This window comes from Chenopodium quinoa, unplaced genomic scaffold, assembly GCF_001683475.1.
Source record: "Chenopodium quinoa cultivar QQ74 unplaced genomic scaffold, ASM168347v1, whole genome shotgun sequence".
In the NCBI taxonomy this organism is placed as follows: Eukaryota; Viridiplantae; Streptophyta; class Magnoliopsida; order Caryophyllales; family Amaranthaceae; genus Chenopodium; species Chenopodium quinoa.
The window spans coordinates 1811293-1826216 of NW_018744062.1; the positions used below are offsets into that span (position 1 = coordinate 1811293).

The 14924-nt window shown below is 36.4% G+C and overlaps 1 protein-coding gene and 1 pseudogene across 2 annotated transcripts; one reads left to right on the plus strand and one right to left on the minus strand.

The window, feature by feature from the left end:
* The first annotated feature begins 479 nt into the window (after nucleotides 1-479).
* Nucleotides 480-4209, plus strand: LOC110690799 (annotated as a pseudogene).
* Nucleotides 4210-4971: 762 nt separating this feature from the next.
* Nucleotides 4972-13432, minus strand: LOC110690750 (notchless protein homolog). Of its 2 annotated transcripts, none has more exons than XM_021867644.1 (14): nucleotides 13098-13432; nucleotides 12045-12255; nucleotides 11057-11138; nucleotides 10866-10955; nucleotides 10470-10595; nucleotides 9267-9394; nucleotides 8109-8308; nucleotides 7887-7950; nucleotides 7330-7440; nucleotides 6725-6862; nucleotides 6367-6509; nucleotides 6228-6282; nucleotides 5621-5677; nucleotides 4972-5507 (listed from the first exon to the last, which is right to left on the minus strand). In XM_021867644.1, the coding sequence occupies exons 2-14, from the start codon at nucleotides 12198-12200 to the stop codon at nucleotides 5424-5426; spliced, it is 1434 nt and encodes a 477-aa protein (XP_021723336.1). In that variant the 5' UTR covers nucleotides 12201-12255; nucleotides 13098-13432; the 3' UTR covers nucleotides 4972-5423. The 2 variants fall into 2 exon arrangements, with proteins under 2 accessions (XP_021723336.1, XP_021723335.1); XM_021867643.1 differs by having other exon boundaries at nucleotides 12045-12300.
* Between the last annotated feature and the right edge of the window lie 1492 nt (nucleotides 13433-14924).

Here is a 14924-nt window from a genome sequence, read left to right on the forward strand (position 1 = left end):
GGATTCGTACATCTTAGCAAGTTAAAGGAGCTTGAGATCACTGCATGTCCAAGACTGACCAGAAGATGCCGAAGGCCCCAACGTGAGGATTGGCTTAAGATTCAACATATTCTCAGTATTATAGTCAGGGAGAGTCATCGGGACAATGCTTGATTTTGCAGGATAAAACTTACCAAACATAAACAATATTCCTCACAAAAAAATTACTGTTCCAATTTGTAGTTTAACTTTGCTTTGTATGCATTAAGTTTTAACAAAATTACCAGCTTAACTACCCAAACAGAGGCGTGCCTTTTCTTCTTTAAAATCAATCAGCTTCATGTTGGTAGTACAGCGGCTAGAAAGATCAATAATGTAAGGGGAATATTAGATGATATTGCAAATGAAGGGAGGGGGGATATATTAGATGATATTACAACGGCTACAGATTAATTGAGTATATAAGTAATATAACACTTCTTAAAAAGTAACAATAAACTATGGCGGGGTCGCATCAAAAAGAAAAGATACGAGTATGTAAAAGACAAAGGTGTAGCTGCTACTCATGTTGCCAAGTCAAATAAGGTACGCTCATTTGCCTCTTTGTGTGGAAAAGGAAGTGTTTTTGGTAGGAGAATGGGCCACAAAATCAAGAGGGTTTGGAAGGAGCTAGATCAGCTTGCAAACACAAGCAGCTGATAATGTCAGTGTGTCGGGTAACCCAAATCCTGGGACAGATGTTGAAACAAGTGATTATAAGCAAATCCAAGAGAGCATCATTGTAGGGAGGGAGAGTGACATAGAGAGTATAGTAAATGCTTTACTTGATACTAGTAATTTAGAGAATGATATATTTGATGTTGCCATTGTTGGGAAGGGAGCAATAGGCAAAACTACCTTAGCTAAGTTAGTATACACTGATAAAATAGTAGTAGATCATTTTGACCTAAGGTTGTGGGTTTGCGTTACACAAGTCTTTGACATCAGGAATATATTATAATCAAAATTGTCGCAGACTACTTAGAATCCACAAAACTAACAATTGATGGCCGTGCTATATCAGAACTTGGATTAGATAGATAAATTAGTTTACTTGAAGATGCAATCACAGAGAAAGTATTCTTTCTAGTCCTAGATGATGTTTGGAACGAAGACCGTGATAAATGGTTGTCTCTTAAAAGTAAATTGACCGTAAGGGCCAGGGGAAGTAAAATTTTGGTCACCACTTGCTTTAAAAGGGCTGCAGATTTGAATACCCGCAACTTTGAGTTGCCTCCTCTATCTGAGCACGATTCTTTCTACTTATTCAGCAGAATTGCATTTGGCCAGCAAAAACCCTCGGAACATCTTATTCAACTAGCCAAAAAGTACCTTCACCACTGTGGAGGTATTCCTTTAGCCGTTGTAGCTTTAGCAAGTGTTCTTCATGCAACGGATGAAGACGAATGGGAAGACTTCTTTGCATCACTTGAAAGAGTTGAGAAATATGAATTCCGAGATAATCATCCCACGTTTAAGATCATAAAGCAAAGATACAGTCATTACCCATCACCATTGAAGGCTTGCTTTTCTTAATTGTCCCTATTTCCCAGAGAGTTTGAATTCAACACACTTGATGTTGTTAGTCTTTGGCAGGCTCAAGGATTCCTTGAGACAGCAAGCACCAGACGAAGACCAACAGCTAGAGGATTTGGGCGAGAAATATTATTCATTTATGGCTAAACATGCATTTCTTACACATCAACAATGGAAAGCTTGCAACTTTTAAGATGCATCACCTTGCTTATAAGCTGGCACTACAGGCAGCTCAAGGATGGGAGATAATACATGTACCTCTCATTAATGGAGGAGACACAGAACTGGTGCAAAAAAAATCTTGGTGGATAGCCATAAATTAAGAACGTTTTTATGCAGGGATGCTGATATAGTGATTGAAATAAGTAAAGTCTTGAAATCGACAATACTCAAGAGCCTTCGGGTGTTGGATTTGCAGGCACATGGCATTTAGTTTCTACCAGATTCCATTGGTAACCTTATTCACTTGAGGTATCTTGATCTATCCGGCAATGATTCTTTAGTGAAGCTGCCCAATTCAGTCGCAAATCTGTACAACTTACAAACACTGTAACTCAGTTTTTGTTATGATCTCAAAGAATTACCTACTAATATGAGAAAGTTGGCCTGCCTCAGGCGCCTTGAGATAGATGGGTGTGAGAAAGTGACTTTTATGCCTACTGGCTTTGAATACCTGACTTCTCTTCGAATTCTCTCTCGTTATGTGGTTGGAAGACCTCGTTTTCAGTCTTCCAATGGATTTAAGTCGCTTGGTAACCTCAACCGCTTACAGGGAAAATTGATGATTGAGCTTTCAGAGGATTGGACTGCTGCTGTAAATGATGCCGCAAAATCAAACTTGAGCAGCAAAACCAGGCTTACAGAGCTGGAAATCAAATGGGGACCTGCAAGGCGTACCAGCAAAACTGATTCACATAAGCACCAGACGATGTTAGATGGCCTCCAGCCCCCTCCTAATCTGAAAATGCTGCATATAGAAGGATATAAAGGGCCTGATTTCCAATGTGGGCAAAAGCCAACACTTTGGCCACAGCACTTCCTGGACTCGTCACTGTCAGCATTGACAGCGGTGGACAATGCAAATCGCTCCCTCCTTTCAGTAGGCTCCCACACCTCAGGCGCCATACTCTTCGATTTATGGATAATCTGCAATTTTTGAGAACTCTGACAACCAATCATCAGCACCAGAATCTCAATTTTTCCCAGCCCTTGAAGAACTCACACTGCATAGTTTTTATTGCTTGGAAAGATGGTATGATAATGAAACACTTGTGTCTTCACTATCATTTGATTGTCTCAAGAAACTGAACTTATGGAGTTGCCCAAAGTTGGAATCCATGCCTCTGTTTCCAGATGTTGAAGTACTTGATCTGCAAAATATCAACAAAAAATTACTCGAAGTTCCCAATGTGACAACACTACCATCATCATCTAGTTCAAAGGCTACAAATTTAGTCCCACGAGGGCATCCACAAAATCTCCCACTTCTCGAGACACTGCATGTAAAAGGTTGTCCTAGTTTAAAGACCTTAGCCCTTGGGAAAAACTCTGATAAACTAAAAAAACTGGTGGTAGAAAGATTAGATACGTTGAGTTCTTTAGTTGAAGTTTTGAAACAACTCACTTCTCTTGAAGAGCTAGAAATTTCTAGTTGCAAAAGATCTAGACCTTTCAGGTGGATGCCAAAGTCGCTGTGGTGTGTGTCATTTGTGTTGTGTGCCATGGGAATCTCTCTCAAGTCTTTGTCGTTTAACTCTAAGGGAACTACCACAGCTAGAGACTCTCCCTGCCGGTCTGGGAATCATCGGGACACTCAAAGCTATATGCATTTTAGCATGTAATAATTTGAGTTTTCTGCCTAAGTGGGTAATGCAAGTTCAGTTCACTTCAACACCTTAGACTTGAGGGCTATTCGATATTGTCAATGCTACCTGACTACCTGAGGAGCTAAAAGGTATCCATTCTCTAGTGAAAGTTGACGTCATAGAATGCCCCAAAGACGTCATAGAATGCCCCAAATTAATGGAACGCTGTAGAAAAGGCGGTGAAGACTGGCACAAGATTAAACATGCACGAGTTCTACGTCACAAGTCCTGGCATTATGCATTAATGTCTGAAGCAGAATTACCACAGGCATATTGTTGTCTCTTCTCTCAAATCCTCTCTCTCATACCTTTTTGTTGCCTAAACTTACAGTCTTACACTAGTCATTGCATTTCTCAGAAACCCAAAAATCAGGGAAAAAAATATTGTTATTCTTTCAGAAGATCCTATTATTCACGTAGATGTTACTGTCATATGGCAACCAAACCGTAACATGTGATAGGTGAGCCTCAAATGTATGATTACACCATTAAATTGCTGTCATTTTAATTTTTTGTCTTTGTGTTATGGCTTATTATATTTGGTAAAAAAAAAAAAAAACAAAAAAAAAACAAAAAACAAAAATTCATTCTAATTTTACTGCTTATTCTACAACATGCCATTAATTGATTTTAGTTAGTATTTTCGTTAGGTATACTTTTTTTTTATAGAAAAGCTAAGATTGATTTGTTAAATTATATTTCATACTTGTAATCATAGAGAAACTCATGATATTGCTCAAACACTGTATGCAATTGACCCTATCTTAATGTCAGGTTACCAATATGCTCAGCCCAAATATAGGACTACTAAAGAAATATTTTTCCCCTTTTATTTTTCCAGACATCAAAGTGAAGGTGTCAATCTCAAGTATCAGGCAGATACTCAAATAGCTTGAAAAATGCTGCTCTGAAGCTGAGCACTAAGGCTGGAAACCCCAAGCTGAGCACTAAGGCTGGAAACCCCAAGTTTCAAGCTGAGCACTAAGCTGGGCACTTTTAATGATTTCTCAACTATATTTTGCATCTATTCGTATTTTCTTCAGCAATTGTCTTGGCAGTAATATCTCAATTCTCATCATAGATTAATACGTGTAGTATATTACTTCGTATGTGTTTAGGCCAGGGGTCTAGGCCTTACTTTAGTACAATTATTATCGGTTTGTTTATTAGTAATTTGCCACTGTATATAGCTGATGTATCAGTTTGTTGGTTTGTTTTTTCTTTTGCTGTAATTTAACCAAACAAATTAATTAGATAAGACATTAGAGAATAAAGCTGTTTACAGTTACTCTGTAATTATTTTGCTATTATTTGCAATAGTTGCCAGTTTGCCACATTAATTTCGCCACAAAGGCAGGAAGTATTCCAGATTTTAAACTAGAAGCAAAATACCATGCTACATTGAGGCAGCAAGTAAAATAATCTGCAAAGTTAAGCTCACTAGTCACTGATCTAATACAACGCACCAGTCATGAAACACATGCAAATAGATTGCATTCTGCAGGTATGATTAGAATATGTGCGAAAAATAACATGCTCAAATCATGAGAGATACAGGGGGAAAAAAATTATAGCTTTACATCCAAAAATGGTACCAATCTCTCTACTAGTGTACTATAGGCTCTACAGCAGTATTTAGTTCATTTTAAATCACTGGAAATATATTTGCGACATTATATGACTCATAAGCAACTACAAATTTGAAAAAAATATCCTTGTACATGTTCTACCTAGCAAAAACAAAGTATATAAATGGGATAAATTTAATAAGACCTACTTGAAGAAACAGGGAAAAGTTGAAACTACAAAACTAGTATTGTATGAAGAATGTCAAAAGAATAGAGGAGAGAATGCCTGCGATACTTGTGGCAGCAGATCTTGTAACTAATTTTTGCGCATCAAATGCCAAATGCTAGGCAATGATAAAAACATGTTGTCCTGCAATGGTTAACGCCATCAGAATTCTAGCTCTTCAAGCCTGCAGCAAGCTCAACAAGTCTGGATCTAGCCCATCCACAATTTCATTACTCTATCCCTGCCACCAGATGCCACCTTCTCACCATCTGGACTCCAATCCACAGCAAAAACCTGTAAATGTTAAAGAGCAAGGGCAATTTGTTATAAATCAAAATTTATGTCTTCAAAAAGGAGGGGGGGGGGGGGGTGGATCCAGGTAAGAAACATTAATTAAAATTTCCAACCTCATCTGCATGGCCTGGAAGGTCTTGTTTCAGCTTCTGCGTTCTGATATCCCATATCTAATTGAGAAGATAGGAAATCAGCAAGAAACTAAATATAATCATATAAAATGCAACTAATCGCACAAGCCACACCAACATTATTATGAATAAAGACTATGTCCAGCAAACAGAAATACACCTCATCTTCATCACACAATTTGGATCTCATAATATGAAGAAACAAGGTGAACCTACAATGTCGTGATATATAGCCAGAATTTAGTTGGCTTTGTGCAAATAAGTTTAATGATATCATCACTTCTTGTTAGAGTTCTAGCTTATGTTAAATGGGAGTCAACTTCTAATCCTGTATGTTGCCTGCACAAGAAAGGCATCATATTTTGTGTTCATCCTTCCTGTTTAGAGGTTATTACATACTACGGAGTCAAAATTCATATATGAGTCAAGGTGATATTGCCAAATACTGAATGAAGCTTTCATGATGAAATGGGGTATCACTAAATATCAAGTTTCCCAAGGCTACAAGAGAAAAGGTGGATTGAACCCCTCCACATTTGGTGAGATAACTTGTTGAAGTGGAAGTTGGATAGTTGTTACTTGTACTAACCTTTAGCGTGGAGTCCTTGCTACCGCTCAATAGGAGTCTGCTATCTGCAGACCAACTGCAATGGGACATAAAATATCAGATCAACAACAGCATATCAACCATATTTTGAAAATTTTAGGAGTATAGGAAAAATTTAGACCTTATTTGATAAACAGGCCCAACATGACCCCGAAAAACAGCAACAAATTTCCCCGTAACACCATTCCACAACTTAACGGATTTATCAAATGAAGCACTTGCCACCCATTGCCCATCAGGAGAAAAGTAAACATGATTCACAAGCTGAGTGAAACAACAAATGAAAATCTTAGATGGCAAGGTAAGATTTTCCAGCCAACAAGTGACAATAATATTGTAGCCAATGAAGAAATGTGGAAAAGGAGATACAACATTGAAAATCAAATATGAGTAAACCCAGTAAGAGCTGGAACACTAAATTTGAGGCCAAACTACATAAGCTTTCTAAAAAATTAGAGGAAAAAAAATCTCACTCTCACCTGCTGATGACCTGTCATTCGAGCTTTTGGGTGCTTGCTTACAGAAGGTTCCCATAGAAACATGGTGAAATCATCAGAACCTGAAACCAGTCTCTCTGGAGCATCACCTCTCATTTTGTTGTATCTAGCCAAAGCAACCTTGGTTCAAACATGGAATGATAGATCAGAAACCAACTAAACTGAACTATAACACACACACACACACACACACAATATATATATATATATATATATATATATATATATATATATATATATATATATATATATATATATATATATGTATATGAAACAGGCTCTTAGCTATGCAGTCCAGAAATATCTGAGAGCTTCTTAGTTCCTTAGAAGACCAAATATAGCAAATTAATTCAACTTTCTGTCAGATGACAACTCTTACTAAAGGCCATACATTCCATTTATCAGAACAATTATTTGAAAAAGTGAGCTAATTACATAACTAAACGAAGAAGAAAGATGGAATAGCATCTATGAAAAGACTTGCCCACTCTTAGAAAAATAATCACTTGCATGTACAATATAGATGACTCACAACTATAGACTCTAACTTCTGGAGCTGCAAGCATAGAGATTGAAATCTATATTACCTCTTTCATTTCCTCTGGGGAAGAACACTTCTTTCCTGTGTGATCAAAAGCTCCAGTCCGAAGGACATACTCGGTACTGAGTGCCAGAGAATTGACCCAATGTCCATGGCCCTAACATCAAGGTTATAGTACATTAAACAATGCAATGAAGAAATCAGGTCCAGGTAAAGAGAAGATAGCTACACATCAAACAATACTGGTGACAATCAAGGGTTAAGGAATAATGTGAGGGAATCCACTAATGGCGAAGAATCCACAGTGCCTTAAGTGACCTGCAAATTCAATACCAGAGATAACCTCACTACAACAACACCAGAAATGCAGTTCGTAGCTAACTGATGTCACACACAAAGTACATCATCAATTGCAGAAAAAAAAAACAGAGAAGTCATGAACACCACAGATCTACGGCAAAATTTAATCACAACCAATAGTATTATTTAAAAAAAAAAAAAACAAACAAACAAACAAACAAACAAAACAAAACAAAAAGAATTGCATTCAACACACTGCAGGGTGTGACTCGAAGAATCGTTAGATAAAGTTGTCTAATATACCTTCAACTCACGAATTAACTTCCCTTGTTTAGTTTCCCAAACTTTTATGGTACAATCCTGAGAGCTGTTTCAGGTTAAAAAAAAAAAAAAAACACATATATGAGCAACCAGCACAATTGAGAGCTCTGGCTAGCATTACTAATAATTAAAATGATCAACAGACTAGTCAAAACTACAAAGGAAATCAATAGATGTTTACAATCATGTACTTCGAGTACTTACCCAGTATAGATGAAACCATCTCCACCCCACTTTACACATGTTACAGCCAGTGTATGCCCACTCAGGCACAGGACAATTTTACTAAGTGTTACATCCCATACACGTGCATCACCATCTTTGCTAGAACTTACAAACCGGCGACATGGAGATTGAAGGTGTACTGGTTCCCAAGATATACCAGTAATCCATTTTTTGTGCCCCTGACATGAAGTTCAAGAAACTTATCAGTGAAGAGTTATGAAGAAAGCTCAGAATTTTAAAATTTGACACCTCAGCTTGGCTTTCTCCAATATTGTCCCCCCCCCGGGAGAAAAAGAGGTTATTGTAGGTTAGAGGACCCTTTCATAATCTAATATATATATAATTGAGCCCTTTGCATATTTTCAGGCCTTAGCGCTCCAATCTCGAGGGAAAGACAGACAATTACATGACTAGAGTATTCTACTAGTCAGACTACTTGCTATGCTATGACGTTACTACTTACATAAAAGTAACTATATACAAACTTGAGACTTGAAATAACACATGAATCTCAAGCAAAGTATAGTTAATAGCATGCAAAGGAAAATATAGCATGGCCCCTATTAGGCTATCTGTTTCAAGGATCTAAACTAGCACGTCTACATGTCAATAGGAGCGAGAACATTCACATGCTACCAACAACTTTCTATTTCTTAAGCTAGAGGTGGTGTTGTCAAAATTACTTCCTACATTTACAAACAATCAATTAATTTTAATAGCATGTAAATATTTACAAGGTCAAAATAAGCCATCTCTAGTAAGGAAAAATCTTTTGTACAGTTACTGCCTGTCTGAGTTGATAAAAATAAACCAGGAAAAGTTTTTCATAGACAGTAATCATAGGTCATGATGACAAATGATATTTCTCTTGTCAGACTTGTAGATTAGAAGCTACCAATTGTTAATATTCAATCCTTAAACTGTACATAGAAAGAAACATAGCTAAGGGAAACCATGATAATGGAACAGAGACCCTAAAAAGTAAAAACCTAAGTTCTGCTTAAAGCTCATAATTCGTCAGCCATGAGTTGCCAATGTGGCATTGGACCCCTTTATAGTTCTTCAACAAATGCACAAAGCTAGCAACTTAATCTTTTGATATATCTTCGTATATTTATTTTTGCACAAAAAGTATACCGTAAGTGGGCTTCCTGATGGTTTTCCTGTCTGAGGATTCCAACACTGAAGCTCTCCTGCCTTGCTACCACTGACTAGATATTTACCATCAGGGGACCATGCTATGCAGAGTACCCAATTTTTGTGTCCTAAACAAGAAAGAACCAAATTAACTTAAGAAAAACTAGTAAACAAAGTCATGAGCAAATAGGAGAATCAAACAGATGAAAGACATGCAAGCACACAAAACCATTATTAAGTCATGCAAGCAGTACTTATTAGCACGGTCATAAACCTTTCTCCCCAAGTTTCCATAAATTTAAGGAAATTTGCTAATTACTACCGCAAGTTAATACTACTTTGTAAATTACTACCGCAAATTAAAAAAGTTGTGAATTACTACCGCAAAAAATTTTAAGATGTTGCGATTACTACCAAACTCCTATTAAACCCAACTATGACGTCATTATATCACTTTAACCCATGGTTAAAGCCCTTAACCATGACGTCATAATATCCCTAATCCATTTTCTTTTTTTTTTTTTTTGGGGGGGGGGGGCTGGTTAAAGCCCTTAACCATGGTCAAACACGGGTTAAAGGGATATAATGACGTCATAGTTGGGTTTAATGGAGGTTTGGTAGTAATCGCAACATCTTAAAAATTTTTGCGGTAGTAATTCACAACTTTTTAAATTTGCGGTAGTAATTTACAAAGTGGTATTAACTTGCGGTAGTAATTGGCAAATTATCCTAATTTTAATGTAAAATCTTTACTACTTATTTATCCTGCTAAAACATCTCCATAGGATGAACTGAAAGACACAATACCATTAAGTTACAGAGTCCCAATTCACTGAGCTTGAAATCTTGAATAGTCAAGACTTATCCTCATTAACGATCTTTTCTTCCGGTAACTTGAAATCTTGAATAGTCAAGACTTATACTCATATATCCTACGTAAACATCTCCGTAGAATGAATCAACTACAAATAGCCCATATAAATAATCCAAGTGCCATTAAAATGTTATAAAAAACAGAAGAACAGAGAGCACATCAAGACAACCCCCCAATTTACTCTTGTGAATCATAAAACTTGGATTAAAAAGGAGATCGATGACATGCGGAGAGTGAAACAGAAGGGTACAGTAAGAATGAAGTTTCTAATGCAGCTCTCAGGTCCCTACATGCATTTCCAAAAGCTCCAGTTAATCTAAGAACCAAACCTGTACAAGTGAACATTGGTGTTTGAGTAGCTATGTCCCACAGTCTAACAGTAGTGTCACCCGATCCACTGGCTAACTGTTGGCCATCAGGACTAAATGCGACTGAAAGCACAGATTCAGTATGACCTGCAGCACAAGATCAGGATAGCGATAATCAATACCAACTAAAACAGATCACTAGAATATGAGACAGTAAGCCAGTATTATCAGCACATAGTTATTTATTTAACCACAACAAGACAAACATCAAAAGGTAGCTTCTCGCCTTCTCCCTAGTAAATTGGCTTAGCCCTTGATTTTCTTTTCCCCTTTATCATTCTTCGTGCTAGAATTCACAATGATTTAGAACATATTTAATATCTGAATGGCTTTCTCATACACAAATAAAAGAATTACCAGCTATTGTAGCAGAACAACGATTAACAGGACGGATGCGGAAAATTGCTTGAGGCTGATAAACTATTTGAACAACCTTCTCCACAGATACTGCATACACACCATATATTAATAGCCTTAGGAAGAAATCAAGATATAACACCATTAATATGGCAAGAAAACACACTAGTAATACAATTGATAAAGCCAACCTTTATTTTTCTGTAAATAGTTTCCCAGTTCAACAAGCAGCTCATGATCTGATATATAGAACGCATATGGTAGTTTATCTTCCTGAAAAAACAAAAGAATAAGGTCACTGTCTCCACTGATGTTTAATAGACAGCTTATGTGGAATGCACTTCAAGATTTATGATTATCTACAGTACAAATTCCATTGTTATACCCAGCAGATGGAGGATTAAAAAATTGAATAAAGTAGCCATCATTTGATGTTAGCAAGTTTGGAACTTTGCTTATAGAGAATTGGCAAGCCTGTATGATTTAAGCTTCTCTAAGAAAGCTCTAGATTTGAACGTCAATACAATTAAACCCCACATGCATAGACCAACCTAAGAATCTGAAATTTCTGAGTATCTAAATACGAACACTAAAGCACCCACCCAGAAGGGTAAAGCATTCTTGTAATCTTATAATCCAACCTAAAGCAATACTGATTTAAATGAATATGAAATCACTTTAAATGTGAGTACCTATGTTTTCATACTAAAGAAGCTAATTATCCACCACTCATAAATACTGAATATTTCCCAATTAATTACCTTCAAATTCAGTGATCAGCTGTAATAGAAACATGAATTCATGCAACTACAATTCACACAAATCACTTCCAGCTTCAAAATAGTGTCAACCTTCCCATCCCTTCTCTCTCCTCTCCTCCCAAACAAACATACATAAATTGATACTTCCTCAATATCCCAACTCGCCCCGGTTACCGGTGTTAAATTATTTTGATTAATTTGTCGTAATAAATAGAGGAAAACCGTTGAAATTAACCACAATTCATGAATCAGCTAGTTACACAAAACCCATAACACTAAATTTGATAAAAAGCAAGGAAAAGCATAATTATGTCATCACAGTTGCAAAATTTAACCAATAAAAATTACCCAAAAAATGTAAAGTTATTGGGAAATTCTGAAAATAAACAAAAAAAGAATGTTAATGAGAAAAGGTTACATTGTTGAGAAGGGTATTGACGATTTGTTGAAGTTCTTTAGGGCCAGCGTTTTGAGGAAGATACATGGCAGTTCCAAGTGGATTGCCTTCTGGGTCTGCCAACTGACACATCACACTGTTCCCATTATCCATCTCTTTATCTCCTTCAACCTCCATTGTTATGGCAGATTAATAATTATCAGAGGAATTTTCCAAAATTTGGAGCTTGCAGCTGTGGCGGATCCAGGATTTGGAGACAAGGGTAGCGCAACGTATACTAAGTTAAAAAATGAGCCAAGACAAATTAATTAATACAAAATCAAATTTAAAAAGTACATAGAATGTATGTTATTACATTACAACACAAGTACTTAAAAAAAATTTACAAATGTTCACGACATCAATTTACAATTGCATCAAGACTTACATTCAAGAACAAATCTTTCTCCAAATAAGTAACTAAAGTGTCATTTAACAAACCATCTCCCATGCTATTTGGTGGAGTTTGATGAAACAAAGGGTGAAAGGGGAATTTTCATAATTTGGTGGGTTTTGATGGTTGGAAGGATGATTATCAGGTGGTTCTCTTTGTGTTCTTTTTGAAAAAAAACTGGAAATACTTCTTTCTTGGGATCTCTTCATTGAATTAGATTTCTGGAATTTGTAGCATTATTATGTTTTATCAGAACATATACCATTATTATCATATTTGCAAGTTCAATCATCATTACAACTTCAATTGAATTAGAAAAAAAAAAAAAATAGAACTTCAAAAAAGGCAGTAAGCAATTAGCACATATAATTCATCAACATAACAATTAACAAATTCAATTCATAAAATCATAAATCAGCAAGTTAAATTCATCAACAATTCAACACAGTAAATTTGGTCAATTCAATTATTACATAAACAGCTAAACACCAACATTATACTTCATTACTTGAATAGTTCAATTAAATTAATCAATTCAATTATTCAATATTTCATTTCATAATTTCATACTCAAATTCTAACCAACAAAAAACAGAACCTTATTGAAACATTAAAACAAAAAAGAAAGGAAAGAAGGGAACCTTAATTGGAGCCTTGGAGGAGTTGGAGGCCGAGAACAGTGAGCATCCCCTGAACACCGTCACTCCGTCAGGTCGCCGAGAAGAACTTGTGTCGTGACTCGGTGACTGAGCACTGACCAGGGAACTTGAGGAGTAGAGAGCTTCAGAAGAGGAACTTCAAGTCTTCAACAAAACAACTTGAGGAGTAGAGAACTTGCAGGGTTTTGGGATTATTAGGGTTTATCAACCAACTTGAGGAAATAAGAGGGGCAGTCGGATTTTATACTTTTACTCAGTATTTTTTTTTTTTGACAGCCAACCGTATTTATTTTGTACGGAGTATTTGTCTTCAAATACAGTACGGAGTACTTTTGATAAGCTTGAGCAACTTTGAGGAAATAAGCTTGCAAAGCTTAGTAGTACATTTTATTTTACTGCTCTGTACAGCCGTACTTAATACCGAGTCTTGAAACCGAGCTTATGTGGACGATATTGTGAGAAATAGTTTTTAAATTAATGTATATTAGAAATTAGTTTATGTTTCTACATTATTTAGGAGAATCGCTCGACAATTGAACAAGTTTCGAGGATAAAAAATATATTTCTACTTCACGCACTTCCATCGACCACCACCATCCCCTATTGACACGACCCCTATTGTCACATTCTATTGGCAACCACCATGCCATCCGATCCATCCATCACTACTCAACCATGAGGAAAAATGTTTATAATTATATCTACCACAAAGTCCACAAGTCTACAAGTAGACACTACTCATATTTACTATCAACGATTTTAAGTCACATTACAAGTACATTTCTACATTGTAATATTTGATTTTGTTAGAATTGTTCCATTATTAAATTCAAAATAATTATTTTAAAAAACAAGTATATATAATTAAATTAAATAAAAAGTTATTAAAAAAATAAGTATGGACTACTTATTACAAAAGTATGTATCAAAGCGAATCTAACGAAATCTAATATCAATTTTTTCGATTAAAAAACTTGTACTGTATTTAGGGCCTGTTCTGTTCCGTTGAAATTCAATTTAGCTCAGTTCAGCTCAGTTCAGTTCAGCTCAGCTCAGCTCAGTTCAGTTCAGTTCAGCTCAGCTCAGTTCAGTTCAGCTCAACTCTTAATTTATGTCTAATGATATTGCTAATGATATAAAGCCAAATTTCATTCTTTTAAGCTCTTATTACAACGACAACAACAACAAAAACAACAATAATAATAATAATAATAATAATAATAATAATAATAATAATAATAATAATAAAGACTAGGAATGCAAAGACTTATCGATGTGTATTATGCTACCGATTGGGTGTTCCGTTGTTCTCTGCCTCGACACCGTGCTCTGCTTGTTCGAGGGTTTTTCCAGGGGATATTTTTGGCGATCACGCGGTGTCGTGTGCTGGTATCGTGGGTATTAAACATAGACATAATGTTGTTCGGGATACCCTAGTTGATGTTTGCTATCGTTCTGGGATTTCAGCAAGGAAAGAGGTTGATATTGGGTTGTCTGGAGGGAACGGTGATGCCTTCAGACCTACTGATGTGTTACTTTATTCTTGGGATCGTGGTCGCAATGTCTGTGTTGATTTGACAGGATCTTCTCCTTTGACACAGTCAAGGTTATCTGACTTTATTCCTGGACGGGTTGTGGCTGATGCAGCTCAGCGGAAGCGGGATAAGTATGAGGCTCGTTGTCAGGCGATTGGATATGGGTTCATTCCCTTCTCCTTTTCTTCGTTTGGTGAATTAGAGAAGGAGGTTGTTGCGTTACTTAAGCGAATTCAGAGGTTCTCGACGACGCAAGACATTGGAGCACGTGCTG